The sequence below is a fragment of the Rhinolophus sinicus genome, chromosome 9 (genome assembly GCF_057876585.1).
Source record: "Rhinolophus sinicus isolate RSI-liver-muscle chromosome 9, RSI-T2T, whole genome shotgun sequence".
Classification (NCBI taxonomy): Eukaryota; Metazoa; Chordata; class Mammalia; order Chiroptera; family Rhinolophidae; genus Rhinolophus; species Rhinolophus sinicus.
The window spans coordinates 14,790,248-14,809,344 of record NC_142509.1 but is presented as its reverse complement, the minus strand read 5'-3'; the positions used below and the strand labels follow the sequence as shown (position 1 = coordinate 14,809,344).

At 51.4% G+C, this 19,097-nt stretch overlaps 2 protein-coding genes across 5 annotated transcripts in view; one reads left to right on the top strand and one right to left on the bottom strand.

The window, feature by feature from the left end:
- The first annotated feature begins 3,504 nt into the window (after positions 1 to 3,504).
- VSIG10L2 (V-set and immunoglobulin domain containing 10 like 2) lies at positions 3,505 to 14,265 on the top strand. 2 transcript variants are annotated; one of them, XM_074321822.2, is made up of 13 exons: positions 3,505 to 4,144; positions 5,649 to 5,978; positions 6,233 to 6,508; positions 8,032 to 8,307; positions 8,849 to 9,097; positions 9,796 to 10,056; positions 11,378 to 11,668; positions 12,113 to 12,409; positions 13,075 to 13,197; positions 13,493 to 13,517; positions 13,614 to 13,666; positions 13,794 to 13,905; positions 14,018 to 14,265. In XM_074321822.2, exons 1-12 carry the CDS (start codon positions 4,063 to 4,065, stop codon positions 13,889 to 13,891), a joined length of 2,361 nt encoding a protein of 786 aa, XP_074177923.2. In that variant the 5' UTR covers positions 3,505 to 4,062; the 3' UTR covers positions 13,892 to 13,905; positions 14,018 to 14,265. The 2 variants fall into 2 exon arrangements, with proteins under 2 accessions (XP_074177923.2, XP_019565973.3); XM_019710414.3 differs by having other exon boundaries at positions 13,794 to 14,265.
- A 657-nt stretch (positions 14,266 to 14,922) lies between these two features.
- CDON (cell adhesion associated, oncogene regulated) overlaps positions 14,923 to 19,097 on the bottom strand; it is a 95,160-nt gene continuing 90,985 nt past the window's right edge. For all 3 annotated transcript variants that reach the window (XM_074321820.2, XM_019710508.3, XM_074321819.2), the window contains exon 20: positions 14,923 to 19,012. In XM_074321820.2, the coding sequence (XP_074177921.2) occupies positions 18,849 to 19,012 (164 nt within the window). In that variant the 3' untranslated portion in view covers positions 14,923 to 18,848. The remainder of the gene's footprint in view (positions 19,013 to 19,097) is intronic.

The window sequence follows — 19,097 nt, the reverse complement described above, 5'->3', positions numbered from 1 at the left end:
GTGGATAGTAGTACTGTCTCATGGAGCGTTGAACACACCTAGCACACATAGCACATTCCTGGCAATGAATGGTAATGCATTATTATTTAGGCGGAGAATAGAAGGGCAGCACATGCTGCTGGAAATAAGGGATGACTTCCGTGTGGAAAAGAGATGTAAATAACTTTGCAAAGCTTCAGTGGAAGAACTCAACCCCAAGAATAGGCGCGTCGGGGAAGCAGAGTCCTGTTCAACCTAAACAGAAAGAGGGCAAGCATGCACGTTTGTGGAATGTGTAATTGTGCTAGGTGTCTACAAGTTGCTTGGTGTGTGTGGTTGCATCTTATCTATCCAATAACCTGACGAGGGAGCTATTATTTTAAATATGAAGATGATGAGACAGAGAAGCAACCTGGCTTGCCCAGTTTATGCAGCTGGCGCAGTGCCCACCAATATCGGTCAGTGGGAGAGGCTGAAGGGCCATCTCTCCAGAGGCTACCAAGGGGCCTCCTGTGCTAAAAGGGAGGCTCCACAGATGCACTCAGAGCCCATAGCCTCATTCTCCAAAATTTCAGCTCAAACTACTCAAGAGACTAGATCCTCAAGTCCATCCTTATAATCTCCTCTTTTCTGAGTTTAGCTGAGAGACCACTCCAGGGTTGACCCTTTACTGTTCCTGACTCTGCACCATCTTTTCTCCCTCTTTCCAGGATCCTCAAAGCAATGAATGCAGATGCTGATGTGAGCCCTCAGGACCCACGTAGGCTGTGGATGGAGGAGCACATAGGGCCTGTGCCGGAGGGGAAGATGAGAGGCAGACATCAAAACCTGGGGAGTCTGCAGCTTCTCCTGCCCCAGGGCCTGGGCACTGAGCATGTGCAGAGCAAAGCGCAGTACCAGGCTGCCCCAGCTCCGCTGATACTTCTTGGGAAAGAGGGGACGGGAGAAAGGGAGATGCCCTGCCATATACAGCACAGTGCCTTGCACTTAGTAGATGCTCAAGAAATGTTTGTTGCATTAAGTTGACATTGCAGGTCAAGGGGTAAAGTAATTTTAAGAGGCAGATTCTATCTAGGCATAACCTCATTTATTCTGCTCAAGAAAGCAATTCTATAAATGAAGAAATTGAAGCTCAGAGTAACATGCTATGATCACATACATGGTCATGAGGAGACAAAGCTGTGTCATGACCACTGTGCTCTTGTCCCTCAAAACTGAAGGCTGCTCCCCGTGTCTCTCCTGGTCCCTGAGCTCCCTCAGCAGCAGAGACAGAAGCCTGGGCCTGCTCTTCCATTCCAGCCAAACTTCCTCTCCCCTTCCAGACAGGGGCTTCTGCTCTGCCTGACAGCCAGGTCTCAGGATCAGGGAAACGCTCATCTCTGTGATGGTTAACCTATGTGTCTACTTCACTAGGCCACAGGGGCCCAGATATTTGGTCAAACGTAATTCTGGATGTGTCTGTGAGGGGGTTTCTGGATGAGATTAACATCTGAATCAGTAGACTGAGTAAAGCAGATTGCCCCCCTCCATGTAGGTGGGCCTCATCCACTCAGCTGAAGGCCTGCACAGAACAAAAGGGTCAACCTTCCTCCAAATAAGAGGGAATTCCTCCTGCCTGACTGCTCTGAGCTGGGACATTGGTATCCCCTTGCCTTTGGACTAGAATGGAAATATCAGCTCTTCTTGTGTCTTAAGCCTGCCAACAATCAAAATGGAACCTCCACCATTAGCACTCCTGGGTCCCCAGCTTGCTAACTGCAGACTGTGGGACTTGTCGGACCCCATAATCACGTGAGCAACTCGTCATCGTGCATCTCTTTCTATATAGACACACATGTGGTGACAGAGCCAGGAGTGCAGTTTCCAGGCTCTCGGCCTCACGTGGAAAGGTGCTGGCTCGGGTAGTAAACGGCCATCAACTGTGATTGGATGGCCATCAGCTGTGGCTAATTGGCTGTTAGCTGTAACCAGTGAGCAATTGGCCACTAATATAACTGCTGTGGCTATGCTAGCAGAAAAATGGGGGCTAGCAAGAAGATGGTGGCTGAGCTAGCAAGACTGGTGCAGGAAGACCCCTTGTTGGGGTGCTGGCAGATGTTTGCTTCCTGTGTCTCCAACCCAGCCGCCAGTGAGAATATAGTGGTCTGACTCCCTTATCTATGGCTCCGTGGGTGTTCCTTTTCGTCCTCACCATATCCTGCGTTCCTATGGTGAGGAGCGGGACCAGAGACCCTGCAGGCCACCCCGCATGACACACATCCTATCCATTCTGTTTCTCTGGAGCAATCACCTTCCTGTCCAATCCACCTTCTTCCCTGACTCTTCCTTCCAAGGTTTCCCTTGCTAAGAAAAATGACACAGGGGGCTGAGGAGCACCTCCCAAGTCTGCCGTGACCCTGGTGGCCCTGGGTAAGAAGAGGCCAGTGGAGATAACTCCACAAGCAGAATGGACTAAGTTCAAGGCCAGCACAAACGCTCGCTGCAAGCCAGAGCGTCCGGAAAGTCTCCTGATTCACCTGCCTGAATTCTCACAGGACAAGCTCTAGACACCCCGAGGGAGGCAGCAGTGCCAAATCCTCATATTTTTTGCTCCCAAAGGAATGTCTAATAGAGTTCTGAAGACATTCCCAGTTTAGCGTCGGGGAATCAAAATGAGTGGGACACATGGACTGGTCAATAAATCAGTCAAACATGTGTCAGCCCTACTTCGTGGGAGCCTGACTCCCAGGGACCATCTACCATTCTGCTCAAAGCCGAATTAGGAGTGAATGGGGGCTCAAGACCTGAGAGGCATGGAGGGGCCCTTGGATCTTCAATGAGAGTGGACAGAGGTCTGTCCACAGTCTTAGGGCCAGTGAGAGGCCGAGAGTGTCATGATGAGCATCTCTGGGCCATGGAGGAGCACGCCTGGCACTCAGCTCTGACATCATTTGTCCCTGCTAAGCACCCATGAACCTGACACCAGACATCAGATCCCCTGTCTCACTGGGGTCCAGGATTCTCACCCTCCCACCAACCTGCTTCCAGAGGATAAAAAACTCTGACCTCATCTCTAGCTGCCATGCAAAGACAGCTAGGCAGCAGGACATGTTGAAAAAGAGAGAGAGAGAGAGAGAGAGAGAGAGAGAGAGAGAGAGAGAGAGAGAGCGCTCCAGGATTGAGAGAGCCCTGGTCAGAAGGAGAGAGGAAAGCTGGTCTCCATTGCAGCTCTGAGGTCCCGACTTTGTAGGTCATATCTATCCAGGAGCAGGCAGGATGGTGCCCTGCCTGCCTGCTGGTGGTGTGTGTGTGTGTGTGTGTGTGTGTGTGAATTTTATAAAGCATAGGTAAAAGTATATTTAAAAAAATGAACGAGCTGCTTGATGAACTGTAATCCCTACTCAAGATATGACATAGGACATTACTAGTACCGAAGAAGCCCCCCCATATGCTAATTTAAGTTTTTTTCATTTAACATTCACAATAATCTTTACAAGAAAGTTGGGTTATTATCCCCATTTTTCTGTGAAGAAACTAAAGCTTGGAGAGGCTCAGAAATTTCATAGTTTCACAGTCTGTCAGTCAGATCCAAACTGGAGTTGTCTGATTCCAGAGTTCCTTCCACGGCTCCATCAGCTTCTCCTAACAGATCGTTAGGAAAACAGAGGGAACGAAGGCCACTTAGAGGTGTGTTTGAACAAACCTCGGGGACCCTATAGTCCGGAGGGCTGCAGACAGGGATCCCGCACTGGGGAGGTGGTTGGACATGATGAGGTTGGGGCCTTTTTCAACTATATCTCAGTGACTCTCTAATTTTTATCATATCATAAAATAAAAATGCAGGGAGCTCTCCTAGGTCCGTCCAGCCAGGTCTTGCTCTCCCCAACTCTGCATTATGGATGGAATGAATCATCTGGTAAATAATTCATCCGTAATCGGGGCAGTGAGGGTAACAGGAGAGCAGGGGGACAGGTGTCAGAAGGGTTGAGGTTGGCAACCTGAGCCAGACCCCCATCCTTCCAAGGCTGGGCTTTGCTCTGGGGAGAGGGCACCTGAGCGTCAGGCAGGCACCTCAGACAGGCAGCCACCCAGGGAGATGGGGCCATGGTGGGTCAGAGGGCCCTGCACAGACCGCCAGGCCTCCTGCTGCTGACACCATTCTGCCTTCTGCACCTGGGGGCCTCAGGTGAGTGACACCTCAGGTGAGCCACCCCCCACGGTGGCCCATTCCCCACTCACTCCCCATTGTTCTTCCTCAGGACACTTCTTTTGCACTTGTGTAGCCACTTGGTGAATGAAGTAGCCACTGCCTCTGCTAGTCATTAGCCAGTGTGCCCTAAGTGACCACTGACGTGCCGGATGGGGGAGGCAGGGCAAGAACACAGCCCTGTCATTACCTTAAAAGCAGCAGTTTATCCTGAGGGCCACTGTTGCCTTGTAAGCATGGAAGTGACATGGTCAGATATGGTTTCAGAAAGTTTCCTCCAGGTCAGATGGTCTTCAGGGCCCTGAGAGCTGTTGAGACTGAAAAGAATCAGTTTCTGGGTTAAGTGGTTTCCTTCTCGGTCAATTGAACATCAGAACTTTGCTTTCGATCCCTTCCCTCCAACTCCATGTCTGCCTTCTCTTCTGTCTCTGGAGAAGCTGATAGCAGTGAGGAGAGTCTCAGACTGGGAGTTGGACGGGGCTCCAGCCACAGCTCCACAACCTACTGTGCTTTTGGACAAAGTGATTTCATGCTTCAGAGTTTCAAGTGATGTTACTATTGTAACAATTAAGGTCAGTAGCTAGTGATATGCAGAGTCCGAGACTGGCACTCGCCACAGGGGGCATTCAGCAACCGGAAGCTGGTGTGACCTATCCTGCGGCTTGGCTGTCCTCTGAGGCACTTATTTTCCTCCCCATATGCTGAGGCTGTCGGCACTTTCTAGTCACCTGGCCACGAGGACAGTAGAGCACGGTGCTTGGGCAGGCGCTGGGTTCTGTGCGAGGCCTGCAGCAGAAAAGAATGCCTGTTGACAGCTTTACCCCATAATGACTGGGACGTCTGACTTGCTGATAAATTGAAAGCTTCATGAGAGCCACCATGGGGTGGCTCATTATTCATTGTGACCCTGGTGCTTTGCATTAGGCAGGCACTTTATCAATTAAACAGTTGATGAATAAATGCTGGATGGGCTGATGGTAGCCTAGTGTCATCTTCCCTTCGCTGATGGGTCTAGAATCCCTACACCGAGGTCTCCAGAGCCTAACTTGCCAGCGGATCTCCTGACTCTTGTGGTGTCATCTGGCTGATCATCAGATTAACTTCTGGATGCTTGTTAAAAAAAAAAAAAAGCAGATTGCTGGATGCTTGACCCACCTGGGGATTCTGACTCAATAGTCTGGGATGAGGCCCAGGGATCTATTTTCATCAGACTTTCCAGATGGTCTGCTGACCCGTGAGGGTGGGAACATCTGCTCCAGTCCACTCCCTGATCTCAGTCAAGGATTCCCCACCCTGCCCGCTCCTACGGCACAGCTAAGCAGGAGACTCTCTGCCCCCCAACTCCAAAAGTGCTTATGCTGTCTAATCAAACCCTGCCCCACCCTCTCAGACTGCAGAACAAGGTACAGAGGCTCTGGGCAAGGAGGGGGTGCAGCATAACCCAGAACAGCTCAGATGTCCTTAGTTGCCACTCTGTCCCCAGGGCAGCCCGACGAGGACGCAGCGTCCATCCAGGGAGTGAGGGGCAGCTCTGTGGAGCTTGCCTGTGGCTCCCAGCCTGCACCCCTGGTGGTCTTCTGGAGCTTCACCCCCCTGGGCTCGCTGGTTCCCCGACCTGTGGCTGTCACCAATGGAGTAGAGTCCAAGGTGGAGGCCGGGGCCTCGGCTCTGGGAACCGTGAGCCTGCGGAACAGCAGCCTGGTGCTGGGGGAGCTAAGGGAGGGTGCCCGTGGCCACTTCCTGTGCCAGGCCCTGCACGAGGCTGGAGGCCAGCTGCGCACCACCTACTCCCACATCAGTCTGACTGTGCTGGGTGAGGGGCCCAACCAGGGACTTGGCTTGAGCTGCTTTGCATGCTGCTTTGCATCTATTTGCATGTGTTTCCAGGGATAACCTGCTGGGCCCCGGTTCGACAGGGCCTGCCTCCAGGGGGTGAGGAAACATGGGATGTTCGGCAAACCAGTGGGCAGACCAGCCTCTGGCTAGAAAGGGCTGGGCTGCCGAACACAGACGGGCATGGTCTGGGTCTGCAATAACAAACATTGGGCCTCTCCTTCCTCTGGCCAGTGCCTGTATCGAAGCCTCAGGTGCGGCTGAGTGAGCCGTCCCCAGTGGAGGGGACATTCGTGGTGGCCACATGCGCAGTGCGGGAGGGCACGGAGCCTGTGATCTTTGCTTGGCAGCACCAGGCACCCCGAGGCCCTGGGGAGACCCTGGTGGGAGTTACGGAGCGACTATTCCAGTTGGACCCAGTCAACCGGATGCACTTGGGCTGGTACATGTGCAGTGCCCACAACGCTGTCAACCGCCTGAGCAGTGATGAAGCTTTCCTGGATGTCATCTGTGAGTCAGACTGGTGGTAGGGAGAATGGTCAAGACTCCCATCCACCTACCCACCCACGCTCGGCCCCCTGACAAGCCTCAGGGCCCCCAGGAGTAACCCAGCCTCACGGCACTGCACCCACTGGTGCCAAATGTGGCTTCAGCGCAAAGAGCTTTCAACCTTGTTAAGGTCATGGGCCTCTCTTCCCAGGAAAATGTGAATATATTCATAGTCACAATTTTACCCATAATTCAGGGGTGGCCCAGAAAGTCTGCCTGAAGGACTCTTAGGAGGCAACTGAACCTGAGGAAACAGAGACCACTCCCTGGGCACAGTGGGAAGAGAGGGCAGCAAGTTGGTCCCAAGAGGGACTTCGGAGGGCCTGAAGGTAGAAAGCAGAAGCTTGTCTTTAAAGCACATATAGTAAACAAAGGAGTATTTTCAGAACATACAAAGAATTCCAAAACAGCCAGTGAGGAGGAAGTGGCAAGCTAATACAAAAGTGGACAAAAGACGAGAATAGCTAGTTCAGTAAAGACAAGAACAGAAAGCTAATGAACTTCTGAAAGAAATCAGAAGTTTGTGTGAAAGACGAAGTCTACGATGGTCTAGAGCAGCACTGCCCAGTATGGAAGCCACTCGTGTGGCTTTGAGCACTCGAGATGTGACTGCACCAAACTCAGATGTGCTCAGAGTGTAAGATTGACGACTTAGTCTAAAGAAAGAATATAAAATAGCTCATCAATAATTTTTACATCGATTAGACACTGAAATGACAATATTCTCGAAGTATTTGGTTAAATAAAAAATATCAAAATTATTAAAACCTTTTGGTGTTTATGCTTGGTTGGGTTTGGGTATTTTTACTTTTGAAGATCTGGCTACAGGAAATTTCAAACACCTGTGGTTGCCATGTATCTATTGGGCAGTGCTGGCCTAGAGGACTTAAGGAGCCGGGCCTAAGGGCGTCCTGTCTGTCTTGTTGGAGGCAGTTTGCGGGAATTGTAAACTGAGGACTGTGCAGGAGAGAGGTGAGCCAGTCTGGGAAAGACATAGAAGCAGAATGGAAGAGGGCAGAGAATCCAGTCCTCCCCGGGAGTCAGGGAGAAAGGGGGCCCAGGAGATAAGGGAAGGAAGTGACCCAAAGAAGTGTCAAGGGCTGGCTGCTGGCATCGTCCCACCCTGTTCTCTTCCCTCTCCAGCCTAGAGGGACCAACCGTCCCAGTCCTGAGAAACCCTCCATGCCAGGCAAGGTGGGAGGGTGGGCACCTGTTCCCTGCCCTCAGCCCAACCCAGCGGTCCCTCAGGGAAGCGTCCCAGAGTCACAGATGACCTCCAGGGCTCCCAAAGCCTGCTGCCCACCTCCGCAGACACTGATTCCCTATATTGGCCTGTGCCTGGACTCTGGGTTCCTTGGGGGGCCTAGCGTAGTGGTTGACACAGTCAGCGCATAATACATAGTTGTCAGATGACGAGCAATGATCACATGAGTGAATGAAGGAATAAAGATTGGGTGGGTGTGACAGGCCTTCCTTGCCTCCAGATGGTCCAGACGATCCTGTGATCACGGTGGAGCCACCACACTTCACTGAGGAGGGGTTTTGGGCCAGTGAAAAGGAAGAAGTGACTCTGAGCTGCCTGGCTGCCTCCAACCCCCCGAGTCACTACCTGTGGCTCCGTGACCACACTCAGGTCCACACGGGGCCTACCTACACCATCACCAGCACCAGCCGTGCCCATACAGGCCTATACACCTGCCTGGCCCACAACAGCCGCCTGGACACCCGCACACAGACCACCGTCCAGCTTACCATCTACTGTGAGTGGATGGGGAGGGGCCCCTACAGACCTGCTCTGGCAGACTCCAGGCAACTGTGTAAAGTGGGGCAGAAGGTGGGGGAGGCAGGTCTGGGAACAGATAGGGTCCAGAGGAGGGAGAGAGGCTAAAAATACATGGGGAGGGGCAGAGAGAGGGGCACCCCCTGACCCTATACAGACATGCCCACCCCACCCCCAAGTGATTATTTCTGCAGCCCCAGGGAATGAACTGAGGCACAGAGAAGGGTAGAGCGAGGACAGTGAAACAAAGTGTCCGGGATACAGATGGCAGATGGGCTCACTTCCCTGCTGGGGGCTTCCATAGGGGCTCTGGGACTCCCCAGGGACTCTGACCTCCTGCCCAGCCTCCCAAACCACTGCCCCTTGACCTGAGAGCTCAGCCTTTTGCTCACCAGAGGGATTAATCTTTCCCTGCTCACCCACTTCTCCCTACTTCCCCACCTTGACACCTCTGGCCCCCAGGGCCTCCCAGCGGGGCCTGGGGGCTGCTCCAGCCCCATCTGAAACTGCTTCTCTCCCAGACCCCCCTGAGGGGCAGCCCTCCTGTGCAGTGCTCCCCACCTTCGGGGCTGTTACTCTGGTCTGCACCTGGCCTGGGGGCCTTCCCGCTGCCCAGCTGCTGTGGGAAGGGCCCCAGGGAACTGGCCCTGCTGCCCTCAGCAACGTCACCTGGAGTCACGCAGCCACCCAGCTGGACAACAGCAGTGTCTTCACCTGCACTGGCCAGCACCCAGCCCTGGCACTTCTCGCCCTCTGCAGGATCACCCTGTGTGAGTGGAGACAGGAAAGAGCAAGGCTCTGACCTCCTGGGCAGAGGAGTGGGTAGGGGTCAGGGGAGAGATGGGAGGGGCCTGGGATGGGGTGGAGCCCACACCACAAACTCTGTGACTCGCAACTCGGAGACTCTCCATGTAACAAGGAGGTGGGCCGCTCTCAGCCAGACCCCACGTCTCGCCTTCTCTCCACCCAGCCCTAGTCTCCACCTAAAACGTGACCTGTCTGCCTCAGTTTGGTCTTGGAGCCCTGGGACACTCCCTTAGCTGTCCCCCAGCCTGCAGGGTCAGCAGGCTCTCACCCACCTCACACTTTACTTCTACTCCTCTGTTGCTTGCTGGTCTCGAATGTAGTTTGCTCTCCGCCTTGAAAACTCCTACCCACCTACCAAGACCAAGTTCAAACGCTATCTTGTTTTCAAAGTCCTCCTCCCCGAAGCCCCAGAGAGCTTGTCTTCCTACCTGTGCTCCAGCACGCATCAAATTATACTCTAATTGTTTGCTTAGTGTCTGTTCCCACTCTTTCCCTGGTACATGGTCAGCTCTCAATAAAGATAAATGAACAAATAAATGAGTGACTGAGTAAATGGAGGAATGGGGAGGGAAGCAATAAATGAAGGTGCAAGGGATGCGGTAGCCCTGCCGAGCCCCTCCTCCCCCTGCAGGGCCATGCTGAGCCATTTATTCCCGACCAGGGGAACCCCTCCGGAGGCCCACGTGCCGGACCATGGCCACGACCGGAGACCAGTTCATCATGCTGAGCTGCGAGTGGCCTGGAGGTGAGCCCCCTGCCCTGCTGAGCTGGCTGGATGGCCAGCAGCAGCCCCTGGGCAGCAGCAGCCCCTCGCTGGCAGTCCACGTCCTGCAGGCCCAGGAAGATCTGGCTGGCAGAGAGTTCATCTGCCGGGGCACTCACCCACTCAGGGTCCCGGACCCCCACTGCCGGCTGCAGCTGGGTGAGTGGGGGTGACTGACTGGGTCCTGGGGCTGGGGTGGGGGGAGCAGCCCTTTGGAATCAGGGTGAAGGGCTCTGCGGGGCTGGCTGTGCTGGAATGCAAAGTGAGTCAAGAGCCTGAGTCACCTCACCTCCCAGGGACTCAAGGTTTTTTGATCCATAAAATAAGGGGGTTTAGTCTACGTCTCTGTTGTCCAATGAAAATATCATGTGAGCCATATGTACAATTTTAAATGTTCTAGTAACCACATTTTTCAAAAGCAAAAAGAAAAAGGTGAAACATTTTGTTCAACTTGCTATATCCAGTATATGATCATTTCAATGGGTAATGGAAAATTAATGAGATATTTTACACTGGTTTTCTCCGACTGTCTTCAAAATCTGGGGTGTATATTTACAGTTACAGCGCATCTCAGAGTAGACGAGCCACATTTCAAGTGCTCAGCAGTCACGTGTGGGGGGGACACCCAGTGGCCAATGAGGGGCTCTGTCTGTCTGCTTCACCTGTGTCAATTTGCATAAGAGGCACCTGATTATATTCCTGACTTGAATTAACGTTTCAGGTGTCAGAGGTCGGTCTCTACCTCTCTCACTCCCTCTAGTTGTTTTTGGTCTGGTTTCTTTCTCTGTCTTCCCCTGGCCCTGTCAGGCCCATTTATTGACAATTCAAGAAAATGAATTAAATATTGAAGTAAAAATGTGAGAAAAGTAGAGGAGCCATCACATATAACAATTCTCACAAAATGAGTCCTATCTTGGTCTCCAAGGCTTGGGGACCAGCACGTTTTCAGGGGCTCTAAGAAGGTCCTCCACCTGAAGCTCTTCACTTATTACTCAGCCTCGGAGCTGGAAATCCCACCGCAAGGTGTTCAATTGACACCTGAAACTGGGTCTTTAGGAGTCAGTCCATAAAAACCAAGTACCTGCTGTGGGCCCAGCCCTGGGCAAGGAGGGAGGTGGTAGCCACAGGGGAAGGAGGCCCGGTGCCATGTGCTGGGAGGCAGGAGGTCAACACTGAGATGAATAAGGCAGGGGCCCCACCGGTGGGGACCCCACCAGCAGGAGCTGAGCCTGGAGTTCTGTGAAGAGCGTGGAGGAAAACATTATCACTAAGCTTCGGAGCAGGTTGTGACAGGAATCGGGCATAGAATGGAAACCTGAAAGCGGAGGCAGCCTGGCCCGAGACAAGCTACATCGTCAACTCCACAGCCCCGTCTGTTCTTTCTCCTCCCCTCCGCCGATGCCAGCACCTTGCCCTCGAGCCTCCCCACTAGCCCAGGTGCAGGGGACATCTCCCAACCTTACTGTCTCTGTCTCCACAGAAGCCCCACAGCTGGCAGTGGCTGAGCCCTGGGTGTCAGTGCTGGAGGGGGGAGAGGCCTGGCTGGCGTGTGCCCTCCTGGGAGGCATGCCGCCTGCCCAGCTCCTCTGGCTGGGACCCCAGCACTTGCCGGTGGAACCAGGCCCTTCTGGGTTCATGCTGCACCACGAGGGCACCCAGCTCCGCCTTGGTATCCAGGCTGCTGACCCAGCTCACCACGGGGGCACCTACCATTGTGTGGCTCACAACACCTTGGGCAGCAGCAGTCAGAGCATCCAGCTGGAGGTCCTGAGTGAGTGGGGTGGGGGCGTGCGTGCATTTGTGTGGCCAGGGGGGAGACCTGCAGACACAGCCCTGTAGGAACAAGGCATTGGAATTCCTGCTCCAGAACTTGGACTTGTGAGTTCCCTCAGGCACAGTCAGGACCTCAAAGGCACGAATCTAGATTGGCTAGTGAACGGGAATCGCATGTACCCTTCAATACAGGCAAACAGAACTCCATGGGTCAGAATAATCTTTTCCTCGGTTTATAGATGAGGAAACTGAGGCCTAGAAGTGGAAGTCTAGGGTAACACAGACCCAAACTACACAGAACTGGTCAAGTCCACACACCCCAGTCGAGGGCCTTTCCTAGCTCTTTCTCAACATAACTGGAACTAACTTGAGCGCACAAGCGCACACGTACCTGTGGCGCTGGGTGTGCACGAGCTGCACGTGTCCCCACCCTCACCCCCAGGGTATCCAGCTCCTCCCAACGTCACCATCAGCAGCCTGACCTACGGCAGACACCGGAGGGAGGTGCAGATGCAATGGGCCATCAGAGGCCCCGGGAACTTGACAGGCTTCCTGGTGCAGCGGAGGGCCAGTGTCCCAGGCCCAGGAGCTGGGGCTTGGGAGACAGCTGCTGGTGACATCGAGCCAGAGAGTAGGACCCGGCGGCTGGGGGGCTTGGACCCAGGGGTCCTTTACGCCTTCCGAGTCCTGGCTCTGAATCACCACACAACTGGACATCCCTCTGAGGTGAAGATACCAGGTGCTGGGGCCACGCGATGTTCACCTCTTTCTCCACAAAACTGAGCCCGGGTTCATCTTCCTCGTCACAGGGCACCCTCTACTCCATTCCTTTGCTTCCTTCTTACTGATTCCTCCATTCCTCATCTTGGTCCTCTCCTCCAACTTCTCCTCAGGGACTCTCCACTCCTCTTTCCCATCCTCCCTCGGAGGCCTCAGGTCTAGGTGGAGGAGCCATAGCTGAACTTGAATCAGGAGAAATAGGGAAGGTGGAGATTAAGTAAGGGTAGGGGCCCAACTCTGTGCCTCAGTCTCATTCTCCTGGGGCACAGGGGGGCTCTCAGCTTCCTGCTGCTCTCTCTCTCCTGGGAATTCCTAATTTTATGGTATCCGTCCCTTCAGCCCTGAGCTGCCCAGATAACTGGCCTGCTGCCTTCTGTGCCAGAAATAGGGGACTGGCTGGGGACTCAGATCTTAAGAGCACCAGGCACAAAAAGCACCTCTTTCCTTGGGAGAGACCTGGTCTCCAGGTTCTCTGGGTGCAGCCTTGCTCTTGATCCCTCACGTCAGGTGGAAGGGGGACTGGAAGAGCAGGGCATTGCCTGCTCGCTGCCTTACAAGCCACTGCTGCCAAGTTCAGCTGTGGCTCTAAACCTATCCCATGCAACCAGAGCTCTCCCTTCCTAGCGGACCCCCCCTTCAGCGCTTATCCAGCAGTGCTGGGTGCAGCAGGCACAGGAATGGTGGTGGCAACGGTGGCCTCTTTGCTAGTGTTCCAGTACGCTGCCCGGCACCCGGAGACTTTCCCCTGTGAGTGGGAAGCTGAAGGTGGGGTTGCTTGACCCCACAAGGTGGTCACATCACTACCTATCCCAAGGAGGTGCAGACACTGACCCCCCCCCCCCGGGCAGGAAATTTGGGCTCTTCTGTGACATTTCCCCAATGCAAGACATTGGGTGGGGCTCCAACCCCGACCTCGGGCGTCTGGGGCCATCCCCGTCTGGATTCCATCTCTCGTATGGAGCCGATGAGGAAGGAAGGGCTCTTCTTCTTTGACCTCGGCTGGGCTGTTCACGTAATGCACCTTTTCCTTTTCTTTCTACAGGCCTTGGTCAACTGCTTGCTCCCATGTGAGTACAGAACCCGTCATGCTGGGGGGGTCATGACTTTCCTCTAACTGGAAGGGAATTGTGGTCACTAACTTTACTCTCCTACTTCGCCCTCAGGGAGCAAAGTCACCCACAAAGCGATTCAATGGAAGGCCCTGAGGCACAGGCAGGTAAGCACAACTTTTTCCCAAAGATTACTCGTGTTTTATCCATGATGCTCGCTCTCTTTCGTCCTCTGAGAACAATCTGGTACACCCGCAAAGCATCTCTCTCTCCTTTGTTCATGTCTCCTTTTAGGCATCGAAACACCATCCACCATCCCAGGTTCAGATCCTGCACAAGAATCCATGGATGTGCCAGTAAATGTCACCATCACAGTGACTGCGACACCATGAGCCCCCCGAGGAAAGTGCAAATATGCTCAGGGAGACAGGTGCGGGGTGGAAAGATCCCCTGTCATACTTGGTTTTAAAACCAGGGTAGCTACGACACCAGCTACCTCTTCCCCACTCACTACCCAGCCTTTACAGATGTGCAAGGCTCAGCTGTGGTGCATCTAGACTTGGTTACAAGGAAAGTCCAAGCCCAGCTGTGGGAGATTGAGGTGGAAAGACAAGGAAGGCACACATTTGGAGAAAAGACCAGCGGGGAGTCCGAGGGCCAGTGAGAATGATGGTTCTGGGTGCAGTCGCTGGTGCTGTATGAGCAAGTTAGCTGCTTCCGAAGTCTGTGAACTGAGTAATTCCTAAATAAATCATACCTGATGCTTTCACTAGTAGAAGGTCTTTTCAATTGCAACTCCCCCAGGGAGAGGCTGATCACAGGGTCAGGTGGGCCCCAGGTTTTCCTACTGCGAGGAAGCACGACATGTAGGCATGTGTTCCCTTCGTTCCACTGCAGCACGAGACGTGGTCTTGTCGTTCTTTACTTTCCTCGTCTCAAATTCCTTCCCCAAGGACACATGCCTCTATCATAGGACAGGCTTAATCAGGGCTGGTAGCAGAGCCAGGTGCCAATCCCAGGTCTTTGTCGCCTACCTTTGGCGTAGGAATATCACCGAGTCTGCAGTGGTGAAAGGGGCGCAGTCGCTAGACTCCAGGAGTCTGTGACAAGACAGGGCAGAGGTACTGCAGATGCAGCCTGCCACCAGGCCTGGGGGAGCTGGCTGACAGGGGACCTGGGCTGTTCCAAAGTCACAGTCTGTCAGCTGCCAGCATGACTCACTGGCTCCGAGTGTGTATGTGTGTGTGTCTGAAGTTTGGGTGAAACACAAACGAATGCTTGTTCGACTGACTAGAAGAGTCAAGTCTCAGAGCTGGCTCCACAGGGGACTCAGAGGAGAAACAGCAAGAGCCAAGGGATGGTCTTGCCAGGAATAAGGAAAGTGGCGCCTTGAAAGGAGACAGAAAACTGACAGAAACTGAAGTTGCTTCTTAGGTTCTCACAGATTTAGACTTTATTCGAAAAGGGGTTTCGAGTTCCCTCAGAGCTCTCAGGACTGGGGCTAAGCCTTATGGAAGCCTCATTTAAATATGGGGAATAAAACATAAGGCTCCACCCCCATGCAAAAGACCCCATTGGCTTTCTAGTCAAAGGAGCCCAGACATTTTTTTTTTTTTTTAGGGCAGTGAAACAAAGCTGCTTCTTGAAGAGGCTACATTCTACCCTGGAGCTCATACAGATGTCGCTCTAGGTTGATGGTAAACAGGAGCCGTGGGAGGAGGGACCACACCTCCACATTCTCCTTATGCTCCTTTCCCACCCCCCTCGATCCTTCCAAAGAAACACTGACTGCCCCTCAGGGGTCTGCCTGTTGACACAGCTCAGCTCCAGGCTCAGGTCTTCTCCCAACCTCCCCCTAAGACACTTGTTCTAGGTCCTGCTCCTGCAGCGCCTCGATCTCTGCAGTCAGAAGGGATTGACTCGCTTGGCTCTTAGATGCACACAGGGGGTCTTCAGGGGCGGAGGTTCCAAAGAATTTCAGAGTGAGATACACACCCACCCCAATCACAAGCTATAAGCAGCTTTATACAAACAGGGCGTATCTGAGCCCCCTGCCTTCACTGCCACTCTACATGAAAGCAGCATTCTTTTAATAGAAAATCCTATCAACCAAATAAAACCTGTCAAAGCTACAGCACTTAAAATATGTACAATGTCAAACACACTATTACAACTTCAAGGAAAATAAAACATACTTTTCAATATGATACAAGAACATGCGTCTCCAAGTCATTGCTTTAAAGAGAGTGACACAGGTGAAATCCCCTCATAAAATGAATTTCTCGGCAGTCCTGTAGCCAGAATGAGCTTTGCGACATGATTGGCTTAACACGGATGTACTGGGCTTCAGACTCATTCAACAAAAACGAAACCCGGGAAGAAACGCTTTTAAAAGACCACTTCTAAAGGTTTAAAACATTGCAATTTAACTTACAGCCTCTACACCACCAGACTATCACCTATCACCAGACCACCAGTGCACAACTGAAAGAAGGAAAACAGGAGATAGTGAAATGACAGGAGTGGGGGGAGTTTAATGCTAAAACAAAGAATCACAGGGACTTCTAAGGTGAGGAGGAACATGAAGAGGCCTGGCCAACTACAGGTCACTAAGCCAGGTGAAGATCAGATTCCGGGGTTGGGGGCGCTCACAGGGAGAAATGTGGACTGCAAGCAGACCAAGGACAAGCCCGGAGCTCTGCCCATGGAGGACGAAGGGCGGCTTCTCTAGCTGTAGAGTTAAGAGCGTCAGAGGAACCTCACAGCAGGGGTGGACTGGAGCATGACTGGTTCCATGAAAAGAGTGAACCACAATGCTTTTGGAAAGCAGCATGGAAAATGGAAGTTCAGATTCCGGCTCCACGTCAGCTGGGTTCAAATGCAGGCTCTGCAGCTGTGAGATGTGGGGCTTGAACACCTACTCTGCTGGTTTGTTGTGAGGGTTAATGAGACAGCAGTAACGAGCTCTGAGCGGTGCCTGGTCCACAGCAGCTACCCCGCGAATGGTGGTGACACCTCCCGCCCTGTACTACGTTCCCCTGGCTTCCTGGTGAAGTGCCATTTAGGCAGAACTGATTTTGGTGACTGTGCAGGGGCATCAAAGTTCAGCACAACTCATGGTTAGGGAGAACTCATAACTCCTAAACATAAAGGCAACTATATAGATAGTTATATTTATATTTATATATCTCAATATATAAAGGCATTTTTATAAATAAAATACAATAAAAGGGATAACACTTAAAACAGCGTTACTAATAATATAAATAAAGCAGTCCACGATGAGATTGCCCTAACGGTAAAGTCATTTTCTCTTCCTGGTGGACAAATCCCACATTGAAACTCAATCTTTAAAAGCAGTTTATGACCTAAGGCTCATGCTAAGACACCTGTTTCCTGAATCAAAATGCCTACAAACATTGACTCCCCAGTTTTCTAAAACTTGCTTTGTGACAGCATTGCTGTAACTTGACTGGCAAGCATGGGGTATGTTTTCATATTCTGTGTATGAGGACTTTGTCCTTTGCTAGTCACAGAAGTCAGGGATGCAGCCATCCCCCTCCAAAACTAATTGCATCTACGCAACGTGAAGAATATATCCAGTATAGGCATGGACACCTGGAATGGAGAACGTGAATTCTATAGCACCCCTCATACCTGACCACGAAATCATTTTCATGACATTCTACTTGCAGGAACCCTTACATAGCGACTCAGCTTCAACAGCACATTTCACTAACAGTTCTATTTATAACATATATAGACATATGGAAGGGAATATTGATGCACTTATATAGAAGGTTGATTAACATAGTATTCTAGTCTATTTCACTGCAATTTCCGGGAAACTAAACTTTTTTCATTTATGCTGGAACTGCTGGACTCTTTTAAAGAGTACCATTTTCAGGTTCTTTCCCCAAAGGGACGCACAATCTCAAAAGGGGCAGTGATCCACTGAAGCTGGACTCCAGCTATTAGGCATACTTACAATGTATTTGTGGGGTTTTTTTTGTTTTTCGTTTTTTTGTTTAGATGTGGAGAAGAAAAGCCTTCCAGAGACAGCTGCAAGTAAGTGCCCTCTGTCACTCAGAGGCAGCAGAAACTGTGAGTTATGAGCTCTGCTAACCAAAGCTTTAGTTAAATTTAAGACCTAGCCGGACAATCAGTTCTAATGCATCTTTTGGAGCAAAAAGTAATATAAGACCGGTCTTATATTATAGTGACCTGGTCTTATATTATAGTAAAATAATACCAGGTCTTGTATTAATTTTTGCTCCAAAAGATGCATTAGAGCTGATTGTCTGGCTAGGTCTTACTTTCGGGGAAACATGGTATTTACGGTGATGACATTTTGAAAGAACGTCAGGAAATTTCAAACCATACCCCCTTTTCCCTCCAAATTAAGTCTTTCCTGACACTCACATTTTCCAGGTATTGCCCATGTTGGCAGTTAGAAAATGATTTTCAGGTGGTGCGGTACCATGAGCACAACAGTACTGGCAGAGCTTCTGCCAAGATGGGCTCCCTTGAAACCCTCCCCTTTCTTCTAAAAACACGAATCTCTCTTCAAGTCACCACTTTAAATCTTATTTTGTTCCTACTCTCAGACACAGTCAAAATAGGCCCACGGCGACCCTTTTATAAACACAGGCAATTTTAAAGCCGTTTGACTTTAAAGGCCTTCTTCTTCTCCCTGGCCTCGGCTCCCTCTCTGCAATAACCCAACTAGACCTTGACCTCAACCATGTCCCTGACACTGTGTATGGTCAGCGCCTGGAAAACCGAACTTAACTTGGGCCCAGGTGCAGACAGAGAGGAGAGTGCGTCAACAGGTCAGCCATCACTTTCGTGGAAGGCACTAATACAATTCAGAAGAGATCTGCTGTTATGAACAGCAGGTTATGACTGTGGTTGATTTCAATATGTTCTCAGAAAGTGTGATAATACAATACTGAAGACAGCTTTCCATCTGAAAACCTCGAATGGCCTGCACCATTCCCTTTTTGCTGAATCAGCCAATAGGCTGGGTCCTTGCAGGAGGAGCTCGCATTGTCACTGAGATTCTTGGAAGACATGGAATGATCCCAATTGTTCTCAGGTGATTGAAAACGATGTAAAACTAGGTTTTCCTACTGAGGGGGGAGGAAGGGATAGGGAGGGAAAATTTTAAGGCATAAATAATATAAAAGGGCACACATTTTAAGATACATTCACATGACATCACTACTACAAAAATAAATAATGATTTTTCTCTGATTTGAATTAACGTCTTTCACACAGTCCATCCCCAGGCCTGTTTTATGCAGTTACTGGCTTGAAGTGGGAATGTGACTAGTCACGTGCACATCCTCAGCTTTCCTGGGGTTGTTGAAGGACCCCTGAAGGGCTGTCTAACGGAACAACAGGAGGAGACCATGTTGTCTTTTCAGTACAGTCCTTTGAAACAGATGGCAAAATAAGAGGATTCCAACTTAAAATTTTGTTCTCTGTTTCTGAATGGACACAGCTGTCTCCTGAAAAACAAAAAGGTTTGGGAGCATTATGAAACGATAAAGGCTGATTTTTATACAGCAGTCTAAACACATTACTTTGAGCAAC

Bases quoted from the DNA above. Each gene is read 5' to 3' on its own strand.
- VSIG10L2 (XM_074321822.2), top strand. From the start codon at position 4,063: ATGGTGGGTCAGAGGGCCCTGCACAGACCGCCAGGCCTCCTGCTGCTG. The intron at 9,098-9,795 runs GTGAGTGGAGAC...ATTCCCGACCAG, and splicing joins CCTCTGCAGGATCACCCTGT to GGGAACCCCTCCGGAGGCCC. The intron at 13,518-13,613 runs GTGAGTACAGAA...CTTCGCCCTCAG, and splicing joins GGTCAACTGCTTGCTCCCAT to GGAGCAAAGTCACCCACAAA.